Raw genomic sequence first — 23,861 nt, 5'->3', positions numbered from 1 at the left:
TGAACTGAAAGACCCAGATCCAGTCAAATGGATGACAGATGGAACTACAAGGTAGTGATAAAGACAGAATGGCCTGGGCAACCTGGCAGGCAGTGTGCATGATGAGCACGTGGAGGAGGCCAGGAGAGGGAGACGCTGACCGACAAGAGAAGGTGCAGGGAGACAAATAACAATGTGCCCTTCAAGAAACAAGACCCTTGGTTCCTGCTGGCCAGGTCCAGTCCTTGTGACACTCAGCTTTAGCGAGGCCTTGTTTCTTAAACATGGATTTTTAGCAATATTGTTTTACAATTGGTTGTATCTCTACAATACTACCCCTTTACCTGGAATAGTTTTCTTTCTACAAACTCTACCTCACCATATATATTCCAAAGAAAAGCATTCAGAGAGTCAAGATTAAAAAATTGATCATTTATTTTAAAGGCATTAATAAAAAGCTTAACATACTATGAAAGTTACAATATACAAATGTGTTAACAGATTGACTTTCCTGTATTACATGTGACTTTGAGTTTCCTTTAATTACTCACATTTCCATTGTTCAGTTATTCAAACTGGTTATTCCCTAGAAACACCTAGCTGATTATTCAAGAATGAGTCACATACAGCAAGGGCAAATGCAGATGACTGTGCCACTCAACCAAGTGGTCATGATGAAAATGATGGAAAACCATTCACATCGACCAGGGCACATCAAAATACTCTGTTCTCCTTGGGAGAGAGCTGCACCTTAATTCGAAAGGAAAAAAGTCTAGATATAATTATGAAATTTAAGAGCCTGTTTTCTTATAAAAATCATAAAGGAGAGAATAAAAATCTGCTAAAATACTTAATGTAATACTAACTTCAATCTTTATGGAATAGTTACACAGACAAATTAATTGTGAAATTCATTTGGAAGAGTAAATGGGCAAGAAATGGGCAATTTTTTAAAAGATTTAAGGAACACTGGTATGTGATCTTTTTTACAAAACAATGATCAAAATCCTGTTAAAAACAATAGTGATTACAATACAAACAACATTCTCCAACTATACAATAAAACTAGAAATTATTCCTAAATATCTAGATATTAAGGCATTAAACATTTCTAAAGTTTGAGACAAACTTTTGGAGTATCTGGAAAATTGTAAGAATTCTACATAGTAGAATCTACAGAATACAACTAAAGCATTGTTCAGAGGAAAATTTATGCTCTTTTTTTTTTTAAAAAAGATTTTACTTATTTTTTAGAGAGGGAAGGGAGGGGGAGAGAGAGAGAGAGAAACATCAATGTGTGGTTGCTGGGGGCCATGGCCTGCAACCCAGGCATGTGCCCTGACTGGGAATCGAACCTGCGACACTTTGGTTCACAGCCTGCGCTCAATCCACTGAGCTACGCCAGCCAGGGCAAAATTTATGCTCTTAAAATAGCCATTTTAATAAACAATTGACAAGGAATTTAAAAAACTTATTTAAAAAGCAGAGAGAAATTAACCCTTGGGATATCATCTGGGTCCATTCAACCCAATTTTAGATTTTGATACAATGGGGGTACCTTTTTGTGGTGCTTAGTAGAGACTTGATACAATCTCTACTAAGAGCAATTTAACAAAAATCCATTAAAATTATAAATGCATATCTTTTTCAATCTAGCAGTTCTAACTCCAGACTGAAATCCTAGATTCTATTTATTTAGATTATTCTGTAGATCTATTTGTTTATCTACAAAAAGCATTAGGAAAAATGACTGTAGAATTAAATAGCAAACAAATGCAAACAGCCTAAACTTCTGTCCATAAGAGCTTAAGTAAATGTGACATACATCAATATATAAGAATATCCTGCAGCTGTTTAAAATAAGGTAGTTTTATATGCTGATATGGATCTCAATATAAACATGAAATATTGAGGAAAAAGCACTTACCTGTTCAAGAATACTGTATGAGTTACCTATAAAAACAAAAAATTAAAAGTTTAAAAGAACAACAATGATAGATACATCTTACCTGATTTATTTTAATTACATATTATTTGTCAATAAATGTACACAGCACAAAATAGAAAAAATACAAAAGCGTATTCTGTGAAGTCTCCCTCCCATGCCTTTGTCGTCCAGCCCCTCTTCAGAGGTATCCTGAGTATCACCTTGAGATGATAATCAGAGCGTATACACATATGGAAATATTTATGTACACAGGTAGCAGGCAGCATAATAGAGTTCTGTGTCTTATTTTCACTTAGATGTATCTTCCTGTCAGATTGTTTGCTATATAACACAAGCAACAATGTAGTTAAAAACAAAAAAATAAAGGAATAAACTGAGTATTAATTCAAATTTTAAAACTTATTTTATAAAAAAGAGTAACAATGAAAAAGTTCTTAACCTATAATAAGTAGATACTCTAGCAATTAGATAAATATGAAGAATAAGGGCATTATGCATTAGTTTTATTATTTTGGCAAAACAATATGACTACATTGAAGATCTACAGAATTATTTAGAATATGAAGCCCAATACACAAAATTAATCATCAATACAGAAAAGTAATTCTATGGGACTATGTTAAACAAAAAAGCCAAAAACAGATTACTGCCATCTAGAAATATGTATCATAATAACCCAAAATGTAACATATTAATCTTACATACTTGAGAATTATAGAGTATTATAACCATCACAACACAACAGACCAGCGTTTTTCAACCAGTGTGCTGCAAGAGTTTTTAAAACATTCAATACCAGACTTCTGCATCAGGGACACTGATCTCTTTTCCCTTAGGCTGTCAAATAAAAAAATGACAACAGCCAACACAACATGCATCTGGTGTAAATGAATCAAAATCGTATCTATTTTCTGTCAGATCAGCAAAAAAATGTATTTCTCCCACAGAATTTTGGTAATTAGTTTAATGTGTGCCATGAGATGAAAGAGGCCGAAAACTTGTTGCAATGAATTAATCTTTCAGAAAACATGCAACAACTGAAAATTAATTGTTCCAAAATGGGAAGGTGATGTAATGAATTGTGTATTGTACCACGCATTTGTTAGAAAAATGATAAAACGCTTGTTAGAAAATGGAACAGCTGGTAGTATACTTGTTTTCCTGACATGGTTCATAAAACGGCACAACATACAGACAGGCTGGGGCAAAAATGGGCTTACAGTTGTGAGTACATGAAACAAAGTTCATCCTTGTATTATTACTTGTTAATTATTATAGTATTTCTTGTATGAGCAACTGTAAACTTACTTTTTCCCCACCCTGAATGATACAACTGTTTTCAGGCACTAGGCAACAGACAGCGCGGGGCTAAGATCCTTGAGAAAGGGAAAAACGTAAGGTGAGCTTCACTCGCATCCCTTTTTGGCTAGACACAATTTTCAAACTGCAGCATGGAGGTTACTCTCAGCGAAGAGGCTTGTCCTTCCTGGGCAGAATCAACAGGCTATAGTTTGGGCCTTGGAATAGGCAGCTGGAATTTGAGGAGGCCAGGCCTAAAGAGGAGCAATTTGAAGAGAAGAATCTGCAGAAATCTGTGTAGGATTTCCATTTAGGTCCTTGTCCAAACCCTAATTTACTCCTATGTAGGACAAAACTCCACGAAGCCTGGAAGAAGCAGTTGCTGTGGTTGGGGTGAGGTGGGCTGCTGAGAGCTGAAGAGAGAATTCTGGGTGGTTCGTACAGAGTTCAGCCATTTACTGTGGCCCAAAGCAAGTCATTTCACTTCTGTGAGCCTCATTTGTAGAACAGGGATAATTACAGTATCTAATTCAATGGTGCTATAAAGATTAAATGAAATAACTACACCTAGCACACCACAGTAGTCACTCAAAAAAAAATATCTATTATTAAAGGGAAGAAAAATTTCACATGGCAGTTTCTAGTCTCCTTTACAATAAAAATGCAAACTAACAGTTACCTAAGAGTCTACTGAAACCAAGATTTATAAAATAAGATTTGTTTTTAGTCTTAATCAGAAGTCTTCATGTAAACCCAAAGACGCATTAATGCTCAGTACGCTGTGCAGCCTGTCTTCCGCCTGGAGACCAAGTGCTGCTTTTACAGTGGAATATAGCTCAACTCACACTCACACACTACTTTAAAATGCAAGAGGTAAATTTATGTGTCACTATAACTAGTAATAAAAAACTCAGAATTTCAAACCTCAAAAACTAGTTTTTACAAAAGCTATTCCAAATATACTACTTGACAAATTCAAAATGTTACATATCTTCCCTTATAATTAACTTTCAAAACCATTCATTCACCTACTTGCAGGATTTGTTTATAGAAAAGTCTTCTTTAAAACTAGCAAGGAATAGAGCTGATGCCTACCTAACCTTTCATAGTGGGTGGAAGATCGAATCTGAAAACAACTCTGAAAACACCTCTTCCCATCTACCATTTTCTGTCTTCTTTGACATTCCCTCCGTTCTATGCTCTAAGCCAGAAACTGTGCCAGACAACGCAAACATGCAGAACGAGATTGCAGACATCTGTCTGCCTCTAATGACAGAGGACAGATAGATGAAAGCTGGTGGCACTGGGAACAGTAATATGACATTTGAGCTACCTTGGGCCTCAAAATATACCATGCTTCTGGCTTTGTATATTCTCCACCTAGGAGATTTTAACCCACTTCACCCCCTGCCTAATTTTTCTACTCACCATTTCAGACTTGCTGAATAACCCAGCTAAAGAACTTCAACTGAATGAAGACTTTAATAAAAGAATGTAATGCAGGCAATTATACTTTCAAATGTGATTTATGTAATTAAAAAAATGCCTTCCCAGAAATGCATCTCCCATTCTGGAGATCAAAAAGGAAATATATTTTTAAAAACATGCTTTTCAAGCCCTGACTGGTGTGGCTCACTGGGATGGGTCATGCCGCAAACCCAAAAGTGGCCAGTTCAGTGCCCCGTCAGGCCACAGGCCTGGGATTCAGGCTGGATCCCCAGGCGGGGGGTGTGTGAGAGGCAACCAAATGATGTTTCTCTCCCTCTCTGTCTCTCACCCTTCCTCTCTCTCTAGAGAACATTTTTACTTATTTTCATGGAAACACCTACCAAAAATTGTAATATCCATAATTTTTGTCGTCACAACACAGAAGTTTACCTTAAGGTATGACAGAATAGAATCAAATGACTACATATAAGGAGGTATTTTCTATAACGTTGCCCAGAATGCCAAAAGCTACTGAACTAAAGGAATAATGGCATAACATGTCGACAATCTGACAAAAAGAGTAAGTAAAAGCATTAAAAATGTGCTGTTAAGTGGGGACACACACGCATACATGATGGCATTCATATCGTCCTGCAGATGAATATGGGCCAAAAGTGTAAATATGTAGAAAAGGAATATAATGATAAACAATAGCTTTTACTAATTTAGTTTAAAAATATTGAACAATTTTATTATGTACTTTTCATATACACAGAGAATAGAAAAAAAGAGTACAATAAATATCCATGCACACCCACCACTTAGATTCAACAGCCATATTTATTTGGAGCATTGTTCTGTAAACAGAAAGGTTCTGTTTCCCGGTCAGGGCACAGGCCTAGGTTGTGGGTTCGGCCCCCATCAGGGCACGCATGAGAGGCAACCAGTCGATACTTCTCTCACATTGATGTTTCTCTCGCCCTCTCTTCCTCCCTTCCCCCTGTCTAAACTTAATAAGCAAGTCCTTGTGGGAGGATTACATGTTTATAAAGAGATATTATAACACTTCACTTGTAAATACTCTAGTATGCAAATTTAAAAAGATATTCTATAAGTTATAATACCCTTATCACAGCTCATAAAATTAGCCATAATTATCTAATATCACTTAAAATCCAGTCCATATTCAAATTTCCTCAATCCCCACATCTTTTCAAACCAGGGTCCAATTAAACATACCACACTGTATTTGGCTGTGTCTTTTAAGTCACTTTTAAACTAAAATAGTAACACATTCCATGCCATTTTTTCTTTCATGACACTGACTTTTTACAGAAATGCCAGTTCCCTTCTACCATATTCCACATTGTGGAGCTGTCTGATCATTTTGTGTGTGTGTGTGTAGTTATCATTTAACTTGCCGCTCTGTCCCCAGTATTTCTGGGAAATGGGGAAGTCCATCTAAAAGGCCTGATTAAATTTCAGTTACACTTTTTGACCAGAGCACTTCATAGGCAATGGTGCAGTTCATACCGCCTCCCTAGTCAAAAGGCACGTGTGGCTGGGTGACCACAGTGATGCAGTTTCGTCACTGGTTCTATGGATCTCTTTGTTGCAAAGTACAGTATCTTTTTCTTTCCATACCACCACCAAGTATTTGGTGAAATGATACCTGGATAACATGGGAATTCCAGAGGGGATATATATATATATATATATATATATAAACCTTTTATCAAACAGTTTTGGCATCAAAATATCTTCAATATTGTTTTATACTAACTTTTCTACTTTTTAACATTTCATTTTTTAAAATAGTTTCCACAAACTATAAAATTTACACAAAAGATTAACTTGTATAACGATGGCACACTTACTCCTCAATTAAAATGTGAGCATCTTCCTTCTTTTTGATTTTGTTTGAAGCCCTATAAAGAAAATTAAAAAATTTAAAAGAATAGCATACAGATTTTATACAGATGTAAATATTTTGTTTCACACAAGATATTTTACTCATTCTACTTGACAAAATAAATGTCATTGGGAAATAAGTTTACAGCCCTCCAAGGTGCTTTAAAAGTGATCCCAAAGTATATAATTAGGCTGCAATTAAGAAATTCTCTTTTTCCACTTATGCTGATTTCAGTCCAATGATGTTCGAGAACACACTTACATACTTTATTTCTATCAAATAAAATATCTAATTGTTGCCCTGGCTGGTGTGGCTCAGTAGACTGAGTGCTGGCCCGGGAGCCAAAGGGTCACCAGTTCGACTCCCAGTCAGGGCACATGTCTGGGTTGTGGCCAGGTCCCCAGTAGGGGACATATGAGAGGCAACCACACATTGATGTTTCTCTCCTTCTCTTTCTCCTTCCCTTTCCCTCTAAAAAAATAAAATCTTTAAAAAAAAATCTAATTGTCACACTCATTTATTAAGATAAGACCAGTAAAAACCAGTACTCACTTAACAAAAACATTTTAGAAGTTTAAAAAAAAATCAATAAATATTTATTGTTCTTCTGGTCAGACCTCGCCCAAACATCTTGGCCTCGATGCCTTCTACATGCATAATAGCTCTCCATTTTACTACTCATCTATACTTTATAGGTCATAAGACATATTAATAGTGATTTGTTACTAATGAGTATCAAAGTTATAACCAATTTATGTTACTCCATTAACATTATTCTTAGTCATTTGTATTCTGCTGGGATCTCTAGAAAGAGAAAAGGCAGGGGTAAAGAGGTGAACCCAAATCCTATCTGGCTGCTCTTATGGGAACAGGGAGCAAACTGGCCATCACAGGTGCTTCTGTGGAGCAGTGGTTAGTAACTGCTAGCTGAGGGCAACACTGTCTGAAAAGTAAGTTGTTGGAAAACTTGACAATGAGTAGTTGCTCTTTTTAGTGGTAACATTTTGGGAGACAAAAAAATACAAGAACTAGGAAACTGCGATTTCTTCATATTTCTGAATATATGCGTATGTTATTTTAATTTATTTAGATATGCAAATAATATTCAAAAAAGTAAAGATCACTTCTCTGGAACAAGTTAGTCATAGGTTAGGTCTGAATTTCTGGAAAATTATTCTGGACAAAACAGCATTCCCAAAACTGATGCATGGACTCATGAAAGACACAGAAACACCTGTATTTTTTTTTATTGGGACCATAGTTAAAAGTCCACTGAAAATCTGCTAAGTTTTAATAACACAGTACAATCAAATACATGAAATAAGTTAACTCTATGAATTTAGTTAACTCTAATTCTCATTCATTTTACCCTGCAAGTCAATATTATTCTAACACATGAATTTAGTTAACTCTAATTCTCATTCATTTTACCCTGCAAGTCAAATATATTCTAACACAGTAGTAAAATACATTCATATTTTTAAACTGTTGCTAGAGCTAGCAAAGTAGAAAACAGTAAGATCCATGTCTATTTCAGGCTGTGGTAAAACTGACAGACAAAACCATGAGCCTATACATAATATGAACCTGAAAAAAGTTATGAAAAATAAAACAAACCCAAAATACAGCGAATCTGGGTAACAGTGCTATGGATGAATCCCCCTGCCCTTGGCTCTATCTTTCTTTAAAAATTTTGAAAATAAACATAAATTCTGTCAAAACTTTATATAAGTTATACATATTGATTTACAAAATGCAGAGAAATCTGAAATGCAGAAGAAGGGAGCTTAGATAGTTAGATAACGGGTCTTAAACCAAATAAACGGTTACTTTGTCACTTTTCATTATCTTTCTGGTCATTAAAAGGGGAACTTTGCCCTGGCTGGGTAGTTCAGTTGGTTAAAGCGTCATCCCATACACCAAAGGGTTGTACGTTCAAAGCTTGGTTGGGGCATGCGCAGGAGGCAGCTGATGTCTCTTTCACATCAATGTTTCTCTCTCTCTAGAATCAATCAATGTTTGTTTATTTGTTTATTTATTATCCTTGCCTAAGGATATGTTTCACCAATTTTAGAGAAGAAAAAGGGAAGGAGAGACAGAGAGAGGGACATCAATGGGAGACAGAAACATTGATCAGCTGCCTCCCATATGCACCCTGACCAGTGATGGAACCTACAACCTAGGCAGGTGACCTGACTGGGGGGACTGAACCCCCAACACTTTGGTGTATAGGACAATGCTCCAACCAATGAAGCCACCTGGCTAGGGCTGAAGAGTAGCTTTTAAAAAAGATTATTATTGGGGCCCTGGCTGGAGTGGCATGTTAGATTGAGTGCTGGCCTATAATCAAAATAATGTAATAACATGAAAGATTTTTAAATGCACTATAATTACACTTGGTAGGGACAACAGAAGAGTAATATAAGCCTTAAACAAAAAGCTATACTTTTTAAACTTTAAGGTAGTTCCTAAACCTTAGGATCCGCCCAATGTAACAAATCATTTTTTTAATCACAAACACAACAAAGTCACATAACCATGTGTCAGAAAAAGATGCTGAATGATCACTTACCATATAGTAACCAGTATGATAGCCACTCATGTACCAAGAGATTAACATGCTTCCCAAAGCATCATCATCATCAAGAGAATCTGGACATATAGGAGGTGGTGGGGGAATTATCTGGAAATGGAGAAAAAGATACTTTAAAATGTGAAGTCTGGAGATCCATTTTATGGAGACAATGCTGGATATTAATTCTATGTTTAAATCCATGTTACCTATTTAAAACTTTTAAAAAATCTGACATTTGGAGGGACTTCCGGCCAAGATGGAGGCATAGGCGGACGCACCATACCTCCATGCACAACCAAGATTAGAACAACAACAATTTAGAGGCAGAATAACACCCAGAACTGACAGAGAATTTATCTGAATGGAAGTCAGACAGCCAAGAAGTTGAAGTACACCCGTTCATCCAGACCGGTAGTAGGGGTGGAGAGGAGCAGCTGGGCGCAGGTTGCAGCGAGGAGAGCAGAGAGTTGGGCGCATAAGGCAACTGGGAGCGTGTAAGGCATCTGGGGCACACCAGATCGCAGCGGGTGGACCCTGAGTACACAAGCGGCAACTGGCGAACCCAGCGAGGTGGCGATTGTGGAGCAGGGCAGAGCACACAACCCAGAATCCCAGAGAAGGGACTGAGGTCCCATGGAGAACGGAGCTACTGCCATTGTTCCCTCCTACCCCCGCCCCCGCATACAATGTCACAATCTAGAGACTGGGGTGCCCAGCCCTGGTGAACACCTAAGGCTCTGCCCCTCACCGTAACAGGAGCGACCAAACGGGAAAAAAAAAAAAAAGAGAGAGAGAAAGAGAGAGACATGTCTCAAACAGAAGAACAGATCAGTGCCCCAGGACTCATCATTTTAAGCGACCAAGAGATAGCCAATCTATCAGATGCACAGTTCAAAACACTGGTGATCAGGAAGCTCACAGAATTGGTTGATTTTGGGTGCAAATTAGATGAAAAAATGCAGGTTACCATAAAAGAGATGAAGGAAAATGCACAGGGAACCAATAGTGATGGGAAGGAAACTGGGACTCAAAACAATAGAGCGGACCAGAAGGAAGAAAAAAACAATCAAACAGTAAAGAATGGAGAAATAAAAATAAAAAAAAAAAAACAAACGAGGAGAAGCTTAGTAACCTCCAGGACATCTTCAAACGTTCCAACATCCGAATTATAGGGGTACCAAAAGGGGAAGAGGAAAAGCAACAGATTGAACACATATTTGAACAAATAATAAAGGAGAACTTCCCTATTCTGGCAAAGGAAATAGACTTCCAGGAAATCCAGGAAGCTCAGAGAGTCCCAAAGAAGTTGGACCCAAGAAGAAACACACCAAGGCACATCATAATTACATTAGCCAAGGTAAAAATGAAGGAGAGAACCCTAGAAGCAGCAAGAGATAAGGAGACAGTAACCTACAAAGGAGTTCCCATCAGACTGTCAGCTGATTTCTCAAAAGAGACCTTACAGGCAAGAAGGGGCTGGAAAGAAGTATTCCAAGTCATGATAGGCAAGGACCTACATCCAAGATTGCTCTATCCAGCAAAGCTTTCATTTAGAATTGAAGGGCAGAGCAAGTGCTTCTCATATAAGGTCAAGTTAAAGGAGTTCACCATCACCAAGCCCTTATTTTATAAAATGTTAAAGGGACTTATCTAAGAAAAGAAGATTAAAAAAAAAACACATGTATAGTAAAAGGACAGCAAACTCACAATTATTAACAACCACACCTAAAGCAAAACCAAAAGAAACTAAGCAAACAACTAAAACAGGAACAGAACCACAAAAAATGGAGATCACCTGGAGGGTTAGCAACAGGGGAGTGGGAGGAGGAGAGAAGGGAAAAGGTACAGAGAATAAGTAGCATAGATTGTAGGTTGAAAATAGATAGGGGGAGGGTAAGAATAGTATGGGAAATGTAGAAGCTAAAGAACTGATAACACATGGACATGACTAAAGGGGGGGAGAGGGTGTACAGGGTGGAGGGGAGTGAAGGGGAAATGGGACAACTGTAATAGCATAATCAATAAAATATATTTTTTTAAAAATACAAAAAAAAAATCTGACATTTGGGGAAAGCCAACCAGTAACAACAACAACAAAAGACCAACAAAATTAAATTGAACAACATTCAAAAAATAGGGCACAAAAAATGTTTAACCTTTTGCTTCAAGAACTATTTTTTTGTTCCATTATGAAGCCATGGTTGGAAGACCACGTATAAATATTGAGTTGCCCAAGAAGTTCCTTTGGTGTTTTCCATAAGGCTCTAGTAGCACTTAGTGTTTAACTTCATTGGAAACACTTGTGTTAGACTGTATCGTGACAGTTGTTGTGTCAGTGTGCATTTAAAAAAACTTATCAAAACTGGTGAATTTTTGTGTAGCCATTTTAATATTGAAAATGGAAGAAAATATGCAACATTTTCAATATATTATGCTTTATTATTTCAAGAAAGGTAAAAATGCAACTGAAATACAAAAAAAAAAATTGTGCAGTGTATGGAGAAGGTGCTGTGACTGATCAAACATGTCAAAAGTGGTTTGTGAAGTTTCATGCTGGAGATTTCTCGCTGGATGATGCTCCATGGTCAGGTGGACCACTTGAAGTCAATAACAAATAACAGTCAATGTTATACCATGTGGGAGACAGCTGATATACTCAAAATATCCAAATCAACAGTCATTGGTGAAAATGAAAAATGTGTCTTTTATTTTACAGAAAAGACCATATAGACTTTTTGGCCAACTCAATACTTTGATGGTTTTCCTTGGAAAAACAAAAACAAAAACACCCAAACAGCATTTCAAATAAAAGTCTTGGGTAGAACATCTGCACTGCTCCCAGCCCAACGCAGTTTGCCAAAAAGTATCTTTGCACCTTGCCTACTGTTGTTATCTGAAAGTCTACCATTAGATATCTGGATAGTCTACTCGATCAGAAGCTAATACCCAAGCACACCTGGAAAGAGAAAACATAAATCCTTATGGGTGGCACAATTAAATGTTTCAAATAGGAACTACCTCCATACAGGGTAAGATACAATTTCTGCCAGGAAGGAAGCAGGTGATATAGGGTTAAGAGCTGGGGCAATAAGAGGAATAAGTCTGGTAGAGAAGGGTATTAAAAAACCCAAGGTTTAGTTCAAATTTTTACCCATTGAAACCTGGCCCTAGGGATGGTTTAAAATGACATTCTATCACCTATGTTCTGCTAAACCCCAAACTATGTATGCAAGCACAGTTAAATTGGAACTCCTTTTGTACTCACTGGTGGTCCAGAAGGAAACGGAGGCAGCCAGCACGACAGGAAGTGTGGTGGTAGTGGTGGAGGTGGTGGTGGTGGTGGGCCATTGAATTTCAGGCCTGACTGTAATGAGTATTTCATAGGAAGAATTACCAATTTCAATATGAAAACAGGAAAAAAGATTTAATGTCGAAAAAATTTAAATGACAAGTCAAAAAGATTTAATAGAATTGCATGAACCAAATGCTGAAGTCAAACAGAATCATAAATCTAGATTTTTCTCATTTCCTTTTTATACACATTCAGGGAGAAAAATCAAAGAAAGAAAACATTTTAATTACCTAATAAATCAACAGAGTGTATTTAGAAAGATATTTCAATCATAAATCACTATATCCCCCACAATTTCATTACCTAGATTGTATACTCTTTTTATAGGCATCCTTTTAGTAGTTGTATATGCTAACTTAGAGCATATATTGTAAAAATTAGTAAACTTTTTACTTAACAAGAGAAATTGGCCCCTTGAGACCAATGAAGCAATATATATACATACACATAGACGGACAGACACACATACATAAATTAATAGGCTTGATCATTCTAGAAACTGACATAATATAAATCTCAAGAAAGATCTCACAGAAAATCTTAAGGAAAAGTTTTAATAAGTCATGCGTGATATTTCTACTTAAAAAAATTTATTTTCTGAATACCACGACCTCCAGGGAAATCACTGCTTCATACATAACAACTAGACAGGGACACACCTCCCTGGGCTCCGTGACATAACCTAGAATACAGATCTTTTTAAGTCAGTTTGTTCCTTATAACCAACAGAAGCATAAAGAAAAACAGTATTTGCATTTCCTCTATAAAACAACCTGGGAGCCCTTTAGGATTCTACCTGTATTAGATGTAAATGCTGTATTCACTTGTAATTTTTACCTTACACAAGTGACTTGGGGAACTATTAGAATAGTCAGCTGATAAAATATCATACCTTCTAACTTAAGTTCACTAAATTATTAGTCTAATACCTAATACTCCATAAAAGTAGTTGGAAAAGCTTTTCATTATAAACTATTCTGCATTACTATCACTTTCTTTCTGAAGAACGCTTAAGTGTATATTTATAACACCTACAGAAAGCTACAAAAGTTTCATGGGAAAATCTACAATTTCTTTAATGGAAGGTTTGAATATTTGTTGAATGTTTCAATATTATTAACTATTTCCTGGGAAACTTTTCTGTGGAAGTTACCTTTCCTGGTCCCAGTCCTGATCTTGGTACTGGGGGTGGTGGAGGGAGAAAATAATTCCATGGAGCGGCTTTTGGCTTGAAGTTATTTGGTTTATTTCCAGGAGACCTGGAGGAGTTCTCACTTTCATCTGTTGAAACCTGACTTTCATTTTCATTCTTTAAAAAGAAAAAAATGTATGTATTTTTTGTTATTTAGGCATCATTCAGGAAAATTTAATGCCTCAGTGGATCAAACTGACAACTGGTTCTACCACATAGTTTCTTATCTAGTCTCTGCTTCCAAGAGTTCTATTTTTTTGTGTTCTCACCTCCTGAGCATTATGTTCTATATTATTAGCTACTTCAGACGTCGGGGAAAGCAGATCAGACAGATTTTGCTCCTCTCTATTTCCATATCCAGTGTAAACCACAACACAGGTTTCTCTCTTAAAATCAATCGAAGCAATGGTAGCTGGGTAAATGCAGCCGTCTTCTGACCAAATGGCAGAACATCTGTCACCAACTTTCCACTAACAAAAACAAACACAGATACATGCACATATTTCTTTCAAAGATGGCAAATTATTACTTTTGTTTGGGGGTGGGGGAGGGGATGGAGGGGACAGTCTCCATCTGGAAGGCAGAATGAAACAGTGAAAAAACTTGCAGCCCAAAATACATAAATCTGAATTCAATATAAATATAATATAATCCTGTCATATAAATTCTGCCATTTTTATAATCACAGACATGTTTTTATGAGTCCTACTTTCCTCACCTGTTAGGCGGACATAATATAATCTACCTCGATAACTTGTTGTGAAGAATACAAGAAGGGAAGGTATAAAGTGCCCAGCCCCTCTGGCCTGGCACACAGCAAATGCTTAACTAATGGTAGTTCTCTTCCCCCTTAGTAATGCAACCAAAGTGACCAATGAGACACTGAAATATTTAGCTTCCAGGTCTACGATTTTAAATAGCAGAAAGCACTCTAGTCAGAATTTTAGGTTTCTGGGTATTAATATTTTTAGGATTTTTTTAAGGAAAAAAAGGGTACCCACTTCTCAGTTTAAAAAGTAAAACACTGCCAATTCGGTTGAAGGCCCTCAAGTAGTCCTCCCAAACAGCACTGCCTCCCCCCGCCCCAGTAAAGAAAACACTGTCCTGGATTTAGTGTTTATCAGTCCCACCTCACACCTTTCCTTATACTTTTCCTTTTCCTTATACTTTTATTGACATGCATGTCAATAAACAATAAAGTATAATAGTTTTAGAAATGTTATTACTATGTCAATGGAAACCACTGTACTGATCATTTAAGTTAAAGATAGTTTATACTATTTAATAAACAACAGGAAGAAATTCTTTGAAGTTCAATCTCAATGTTTCAAAATAACCTGCTTCAAGGAAGCTGTAGTATTCTTTTTCTGGTTTTTATTCTTCTTAGCAGGTTTTCTTTTAGGTGTGCCTTTTGGTTTATTTGAAGCTTCAGAAATGTCACCATTCTTTAGAGCATGCTATGAAAATATGAACAGAAATGTGCACGTCACAGAACGATTCAGACAAAGTCACAATACAATCCAGTCATTCTAAGCTGGTCTCAAGGCCCCGCCCCCTCAGCTAGCCTCTACTTTCTCTTTTCACCCTCCCACACACTACAGAAATTGCTCCTGAAAGCATCATAAACCTGCTTATCAGCTATACAGACCCCTTCATGGTGAAGAGGCTCAGTTGAAGAGCAGAGGCACGAAAGACACAGCCCTGGCTGAGCTGTTGGCAGAAGTCAGCACTAATTTTGTGAGTGAACCATCATGAAAGTAGATTCCTCATCCCCTAGGTGAGCCACCCCAGCTGCTGCCTTGTGGATGGAGATGGCCTGTAACCATCAGGATTCACAAATAAAATTAATTATTGTTTTAATTTCTTTGGAAAGCAAAAAACAAAAAAGCCCTTCAATCAAGTCTCCTGACTCTCAACTGTTCACACCAGGACTCCGTTGATCACCTTCCTTTTTGATATTCACAACAGTCTGGATGACGCATCAACGAACAGCTCCAGTGCTTGTACTACTTCTCTGGTCAAGCGTTAAACTTGGGCATTTCCAACCAAAGCCAGCCGTCCTTACTAACCTGATTAGGATCACCTATATTGCTGTTACTTCAACTACAACCTCTATGCAAACAGACTTCCAAAGCTATTACCCAACTCTGACTTTTCTCTTTAGTTCAAGCCAACATTTCCAACGACCAATTTTATATCTTCACATTTACCTCAAACTCAACACAACTAAAAGTAAACTATTTCCCCTCAAATTGGTTATTTTCCTCTATTCAGACCATGTTCCTCTGCAACATCACTTACGCCTCATCCCACACTGGCCCCATTTTCATCTGCATTTTACAGAGCTCTCTGGTTTCCCTGCGTTAGTGTGCTTCTAGTCTAACTGTAAATGGGAACACACACTATCGACAAAGTTAGAGTTCAGTGTCACGGATGACACAGGTTTGGCCCTTCCACCTCATGGCACAAGCACGACTTACAGGAAGGAAGTGGCTCTATGCTCGGTATTCTGTATGAGTGTATGCTCTGCTTGGACTACTGCTGGCTCACACGTGGTGCTCAGTAAGACCAAACGCCTCCGACAGTGGGTAAAGGGATGCTGTTGGACAGCTGTGTAAATGTCTTGTCTGGGCGACAGAAACAGACTACACTCCCCTTAAAGAATTATACATTCCTACCACTGGGAACATCTGACTTAGTATGCAACTAACTGGATGTGGGGCAGATTAAGTTAATTAAACATATGTAAAGCAGTTAAAAGAATGACTATAAAGCTTCTACAAATATTAATTACTGCACTACCACTATTTATCATCATTATTTCAATAAAGATTTAACTGTTTAAAAATTATAATTCAGACTAGTCTGAATTAGATGACTTCCATAGTTTTACCCAATGAAAACACATTAAAATGAACAAATGTTTAAAATTCTAGTCAAATCACCTCTCTTAAAGAGATGACATGTAGACTACCTCCCAACTTCTAAAGGGAAATATTTAACTAACCTATATTATATTTTAATCTCTAAATTAGAACCAAACAATATATACTTTAACAATTTACTGTAAATGTTATCCATTAAGGAAAAGGTAAACATTTCATACCTTAAATGAAGCCACAGCTTTATCATAAGCTTTTATCAGCGCTGTATCATCCCAAACATCAGAATCGTCACTCTGGGAAGGGTAAAGAAAAAAAACAATTCGTGTTTGGGTGGATTTCATAAAAAAAAAAGTATGTTAGTGCCAACAGCCATCTTAATCCAAACATAAAATTACACTAAAAATAAGTTTTTAAATCCTAAGTATAACCACTAGAAGCCTACCTGCTTAGAGATTATATGGCATTACCCCCAAAGCTAAACACATGTAATGTCCTGAGAGGTTCACCAGGAAGTGAATGCCCCACAATTTAATCCCAATCTACCCACCATAAGTGGATCTGTCCAAGTGTAACTCACATTTCAATCTTTTCTAAGAGCAGAGAAAGGAAGTAGTTAGGCAAATCTAGGATAAGATAAAGGGCTTAGTTTTAGTGGGAAAACATCTAATATTAAGTAATCTGGAAAAGATCTAAAAATTATTTCTGATTTTGAATTTAAATTTAATGAGTGCTTAGTAGAATTTCAACATAATTCAATTAAAAAACAATTTTGAGCACCTACTACCACTAATCACTCATCACTGAGAGATATAAAATCATGCTACCTGTTCTCAAGGAAGACCAGGGATTTAAGACATACTGCCACGCAAAACAAAAAAAGGATAGAAAAACACAATCAAATATTAATATGTGAAGTGCAAACAATAAATGTTTTACTTAAATGGAAAGAAATGGACATTCTCCAGTTCAAGACAAAGACATAGCTGATTCTGAACTCACCCCCTCCCACCAACATATCAACTCTACAGCTATGTATGGAACAATTTCCCCTGAAAAATATCTAAGTTAGTGGAGCAACTTCTATACATTGGGCAAATGAGAAAAAAACCTGACATCAAAGCAGGTAGGAGAGGCTGAGACACAATCTCACCATGGACCCCAACCCTCAGGCAGCAATCCACAACTGGGAAGGAACCAAGGCCAGAAGTTTTTCCCTGAGTGAAGGGTTTTAACCCCATAATGGACATCCTAACTTTTAAGACCTACACTGAGATGAGACCCCAAAACATCTAGCTTGGAAAACCAAGGGGGCTCACGTCTACCAGACTCACAGAGAACAGCAAACTAAGTAAAGGCTCTTAAAGGAATCACCTGCCTCAGAGTCCCAGCACAGAAGCAGCCAACTGAGAGGTACCAGGCTTTAAAGTAAAGAGGCTCACTTGCTTACCTTAAGGCACACCCCTACCAGGGGCAGGCATCTAATTAAACTCACATCTAGGAACCTGCTGGGTTACTTAACGAGGACAGAGGCTTGTAGTTGCTGTCTTCATACTCTCTGCCCTGCTGCCTTGCTCCAGCTGGGGGCACCAACTTCATTCTCTCCCTCTGCCTCACTGCAGCTCACTGTTATCTTCCAGGAATGAGCTTATACATTACACTTCTCCGGCGCCCTGATTACTGCAACTTGTGTCCAGGGGACACTTTCAGATTACCTGATTCTGGTGGCCAGCAGGGAAAGTTACGCCTGTGTTCTCACAGGCCTGTATGTGTCTGCAAACTTTAAAAACTGCTGCCTGAGGGTCTGGCTTCCAATTAGCCTCAATTTCGCTACTGACTTAACTTAAATTCTCACCCTTGGGACAGGAAAAAGTCTTTGTACACAATGGTTTGGGAAACAACTCAGAGTTAGGGCAAGGTTGAAAGATAAGGTTTCTCTAAATGAGGCCACTCCTTGAAGTCTGGGAGAGGTGGCTGTTTTTTTTGTAATACACAGAAACCAACAGAGTCAAGTAAAATAAAGAAGTAGAGAAATACGTTTAAAACTAAAAAAAGATAAAACCTCAGGAAAAAAATCCTTAATGATAAAGATTAAGTGAGGTACTTGATAAAGAGTTCAAAATAGCCCTGGCTGGCATAGCTCAGTGGATTGAGCTCGGGTTGTGAACCAAAGCATCACAGGTTCGATTCCCAGTCAGGGCACATGCCTGGGTTGTGGGCCAAGTCCCCAGTGGGGGCCACATGAGAGGCAACCACACATTGATGTCTCTCTCTCTCTCTTTCCCCCTCCCTTACCATCTCTAAAAATAAATAAAGTATTTTTTTAAAAGAGTTCAAAATAATAATCAAAGATGCTCACCAAACTTAGGAGAGTGGATAAGCATAGAGAGAGCTATGATATGAGATAGAAAATACAAAACAGTAGCAAACAGGTCACAGAACTGAAGAACACAATAAATGCACTGAAAAATATACCAGAGGGATTCAACAACAGACTAGATAAAGTGGAAAGATTAGCGAGGTTGAGAACAGGGCAGTGCAACTCACCCAATTAAAGCAGCAAAAAGACAAAGAATTTTAAAAAGTGAAAATAAGAAATATTTTGACTGAAAATCTAAGGGGTACCAGTGAAGACATAGGAAAAAATCCCAAAGGAGTAAAAAGTAAAAATGAAGTGCTAAATATAAACAAGTGGCAACAACATTTAACATCTATATAAATGGAACCCTTGAATAAAAGCTAAAAAACGAAACAAAACCAACCCTCTAAAAGAGAAGTACTCAGAGCCTCTAAGCAAAAAGGCCAAGTCACTTACAAAATAAAAGAAAAACAGTATTAGACTTTCTCATAGAAATTTATGGGAAAAAGTATGAGTCAAGGTTTTTATATATATTTTAGCTGTCCTTCAGTAGTAAGACTAAGTTTAAAGTGTGTTAAGAATACTGTATTCACTCGCCTTTCCAGAGAAATCTACTAAAGATAAGCTTCGTCCAAGCAAGGTATGACCACGGAAAACTTAGGTAGAAACCAAAACTGTTAGCATCAAATATACTTAATTGCAGACCTAACAGAAAAAGAAAATATATACATTGACAAGCTGATTCTAAAACTCAAATGGAAATACAAAGGGCCTAGAACAGCAAAACAATTTTGGAAAAGCAAAGCCAAGTTGCAGGACTTACATTATCTGACTTCCAGGTGCACTCTAAAGCTACAATAATCAAGAAAGTGTGTTTTAAGCATTAAGGTAGACAAACAGACCAGTGCAACAAAATCAAGAGTCAGAAACAGTCCCATATACATGATTAATTTGCAACCAAGGTACAAATGCAATTTAGCAGGGAAAGCACAGTAGCTTTAACAAATGGTGCTGGTCAATTGGAAATCCTTACGCAAAAGAATGAATTTTGACCTATATCTTAAGCCATACACAAAAATTAACTCATAATTTATCATAGACCTAAATATAAAACCTCAAACTATAAAACTTAAAAGAAAAATCTTTGCAACCTTAGATAGCCTACAACAAAAGAACCATCAAAAATGAAAACTAAACAGTTAGATTTCAGCAAAATTAAGAATTTCTGTCTAAATAACACTGTCAAGAGACTGAAAAAACAAACCACAAACTGGGATAAAACGTTTACAAATTACCTGCCTCATAAAAGGTTTTGTATCTAGCATACATGAAGAACTCTCAAATCTCAAAAACAAAACAAACCAATTCAAAAATGGGCAAAAGGTCTGAACAGACACTTTGCCAAAGAAGATATATGAATGGCAAATAAGCACATAAAACGATGGCCAACATCATCAACCATCAGGGAAACGCCAAGTAAAACCACAAGGAGATGTACACCTAATAGAATGTCTAAACTTAGCACAAGACTGACCATAACAATTGTTAGCAAAGATGTGAAGCAAATGGAACTTTCATACATTGCTGGTTGAAATGTAAAATGGCACAACCACTTTTGAAAAAGTCTGAAAGCTTCTTAGAGTTAAAATAATGACATAAGTATTTACCCAACAGAAACAAAAGCACACGTCCATAGGTCTTTACCCAAGAGAAAGGAAAGCAGATGTTCACACAAAGTCATCTATGCTAATACTCATGGCAGCTCTATTTGTAACAGCCCCAAAATGAAAACAGCCCAATGTTTGTGAACAAATAAATGAATAAACACATTTAGTATATTCATGCAATGGAATACCAGAGCAATAAAAAGGAATGAACAACTGATACACACAACACAATAGATGAAAACCAAAGTAACAATGGTCAGTAAAAGCAGCCAGACAAAAAAGACTCTATGTTTATAAAATTCTAGTTTCTGTTTATAAAGTTCTGGAAATGCAAGCGAATCTATGGTGACAAAAAGTGGGTCAGCAGTTGTCTGGGGACAGGAGATGAGGAGGGATGAGGATTACAAAGGGGCATAAGGAAACCCAAACCAGCTCACCCCCGAAACCAGACCACATGGAGAAGCCCTGAGACTGTACGAAGAAAAGAAATGGCTTGCCAATCCCTAGCTGCAGTGCCCAGCTCTTGTAGCTTGAGCCACTTGTGGATGCAACCAAATGAAAGATCTCAAGGAGAAATGCCCAGCAAGGCCTTCACAAATTCCTAACCTATAGAAACTATGAGAAATAATAAAATGTCTATTGTTTCAAGCTATTTTTGAGTGATTTGTTACACAGCAACTGAAACAGACCATTAGAGTTGCCTCAATATTTGTTTCTCAGTCACCACCAGTAGCCAAGGTTTCTGAAATTATTCCTCAGGTTCTGCCATCTTCTCCCACTTTTCAACACTTCCACTGACACTTCCATTGACACTTCCACTGCGCTCTCTTAAGTAACCAATAAACTTCCGAACCCACATCTTTAACCTCTTCTCTGAATATTCCTTTCATCTTCTTGCTGTAAGTAAATCTGGCTTTCTCTGAGGATGACACCTTCCTTGCAGCCATCTCAAATGAAGTATTTTCTCCTTCATGTCCCTCAAATCACTGTACCAGAGTGGGGGGAGAAATCTTCCTTACTCCTCACTTCTACTTCCAGATGATTCTCCCTCTTTCCTCTTCAAAACTCCTAGCTTTAAAAATCCGGCCAACAGAGTCCACTGTCAGCTACCCCACTTACTGCAATCATCTACAGCCATCTGGGTTATACCTCCTCATTCCCAGAGATTTCTATCCCAGTACTTTCCCCAACACGACTCCTCATAATTCTTGATTACTTAAAAACCCATATAGATGATAATCCTTCCAATACCCTATGCTTGCAGGTCTTTAAACTCTTCTCTACCAATAATCTATATCACCCAATCTCAGCTACCTACTTCTAAGTAAAATCACAACAAGATGTAACCACACACCTATTAGAATGTCTAAAATTAACACAAGACTGACACACCAAGTGTTAGCAAGAAAGCAGAGCAAATGGAATTCTCCTACGTTGCTTTTATTATATTATAACCAGTAACTACGAACTCTCCATAAAACCTACTCTCCATCCACCACCTTCTAGGATCTACAACTTATTCCTTCTAGTAGTCTGATGATAACAATCATTCTACTTCACTGGGAATAATAGCAAAACACTGATCTCACTTTTTAAACTGTCACTGTCCTAATATCCTCACTTCCTTTCTTGGCTTAAATTCCATGGTCAATCATTAAGATACTTCCCTTGTACCTCTCCCTCTCATTTCTTCATACGTACTTGGTATGAACTACAGGCGTACCTCAGAGAGATTGCCGGTTTGGTTCCAGACCACTGTAATAAAGTGAGAACTGTGATAAAGCAAGTTGTAATGTTTTTGTAGGTGGTCAGTCTTGCCTTCAGTTTGGAAAAAAATGCAACACCCCTGAAGGGCAATAAAGTGAAGTGCAATAAAAGGAGGTGTGCCTGTACAACCCCATTCATTTCAACTACTAGGTTACTCTGTGCCTGCCCTCACAAACCTAAAGTGAACTTAGCTGGTGAAAAACACAATCACGCCATCTAGTCTCTTTTAAACTCAGGATCACAGGTCTCAGGTAGACCTGTAATGTTGCCTAGCAACATTCTATTTGACATGTCCCTAGTCCAACACTTATCCACTCTCCTGGAGGCCGACTCTTGAACTTCTCTCTGCTCAAAACCCCCGCCCTGTCCTCACTCCTAGCTGATCCTTATTTCTTTTACTGGCAGCACAGCAACAAAGAAAAAAAGAAGTTTCGCAGTCTCCCACCACATCTGTACCTGTATCTTTTGCCACATTAACTGTCAATGTTCCTAACAAAGGCCAAATCTGTCTCCTCTCACCTACTCTAAAATACTACTTCAGCAACTCTTCGGCATTGTCAATTCTTCCATCCTTACTGGATCTTTCCTATCAGCTCACAAACACGCTGAAACAGGTTTCTCCCATCTTAAAAACCAACAAAAAACAATTAATAATCCTCTTTATCTCACTTCCCCCTCCATCTACTGGCCAATTTCTCTACTTTTTACTTACAGTGTAACTCCTTGAACTATCTGTTTATAAATGTTGCCTTGAATCTTCCCCTTGGACTCACTCCAATCAGATTTTACCCCTACTATTTCACCCCAAATTAGTTTTTTATCTTCTCCTTTATAAACCTGCTCTACTTGCCGCCTTCCCCCAGCTCAGCACATCTGCAGACGGCAACTAACTTCATCTTTTCAACTGTTTCGGACAATCTTGAAGTTATCCTTGACTTTCCTCTCTTAAATCTCAATTACTGAATCCGTATGCAGTAACTGTTGCCTCTGGTTTCGAAATACCTATACATCTAGAATCCAAGTACTCTGTTCTCCTTTGCTAACACCCTCATCTAAGTCTGGCTCATTTCAATAGATGCCTGTTTTCCCTGCTTCACCCTGGCCTGCCTCCACACACGCCCACCAGTCAGAATGGACAAAACAAAAAGTTGCAGTAGGGCCTCGGCTCAAATCCATTAGAGCGCCCAAGAGGTGCGAAGAAGGAGGAGCTTGCGGCTGAGGTTCCCAAGTGTAAAAAGATGTAGAAACAGGCGGATCACAGTCCTGCAGTAAACGGACTGGCCAGATCCTGGCCCTGCGACTGGAGAAGAGGAGCAAGGTTCGGCTAGCAAGTGGTAGGAGTCCGCACTGGGGGCCCGTCAGGAGGAAGAGTCGGCAGGAATCTCACCTGGCCCGCGCCGCGCCGGAATAGCACCGAGTCCTCCGGCTCCGTGACACTGCCACCACCTCCTCCCCCCATCGCCATGGCGAGGATACCACTGGCTGCTCGGCGTGGGCTGCG

General features: G+C 38.0%; 1 protein-coding gene across 1 annotated transcript; it reads right to left on the bottom strand.

The window, feature by feature from the left end:
• Positions 1-390: 390 nt before the first annotated feature.
• SMN2 (survival of motor neuron 2, centromeric) lies at positions 391-23,861 on the bottom strand. The gene is made up of 10 exons (XM_045847931.1): positions 23,748-23,861; positions 16,792-16,863; positions 15,023-15,142; positions 13,955-14,155; positions 13,647-13,802; positions 12,407-12,505; positions 9,139-9,249; positions 6,532-6,582; positions 1,907-1,932; positions 391-729 (listed from the first exon to the last, which is right to left on the bottom strand). The coding sequence occupies exons 1-8, from the start codon at positions 23,823-23,825 to the stop codon at positions 6,535-6,537; spliced, it is 885 nt and encodes a 294-aa protein (XP_045703887.1). The 5' UTR covers positions 23,826-23,861; the 3' UTR covers positions 391-729; positions 1,907-1,932; positions 6,532-6,534.

This window comes from Phyllostomus hastatus, unplaced genomic scaffold (genome assembly GCF_019186645.2).
Source record: "Phyllostomus hastatus isolate PE091 unplaced genomic scaffold, TTU_PhHast_1.1 phas_contig_58, whole genome shotgun sequence".
Classification (NCBI taxonomy): domain Eukaryota; kingdom Metazoa; phylum Chordata; class Mammalia; order Chiroptera; family Phyllostomidae; genus Phyllostomus; species Phyllostomus hastatus.
This window is presented reverse-complemented; position numbering and strand designations above follow the sequence as displayed.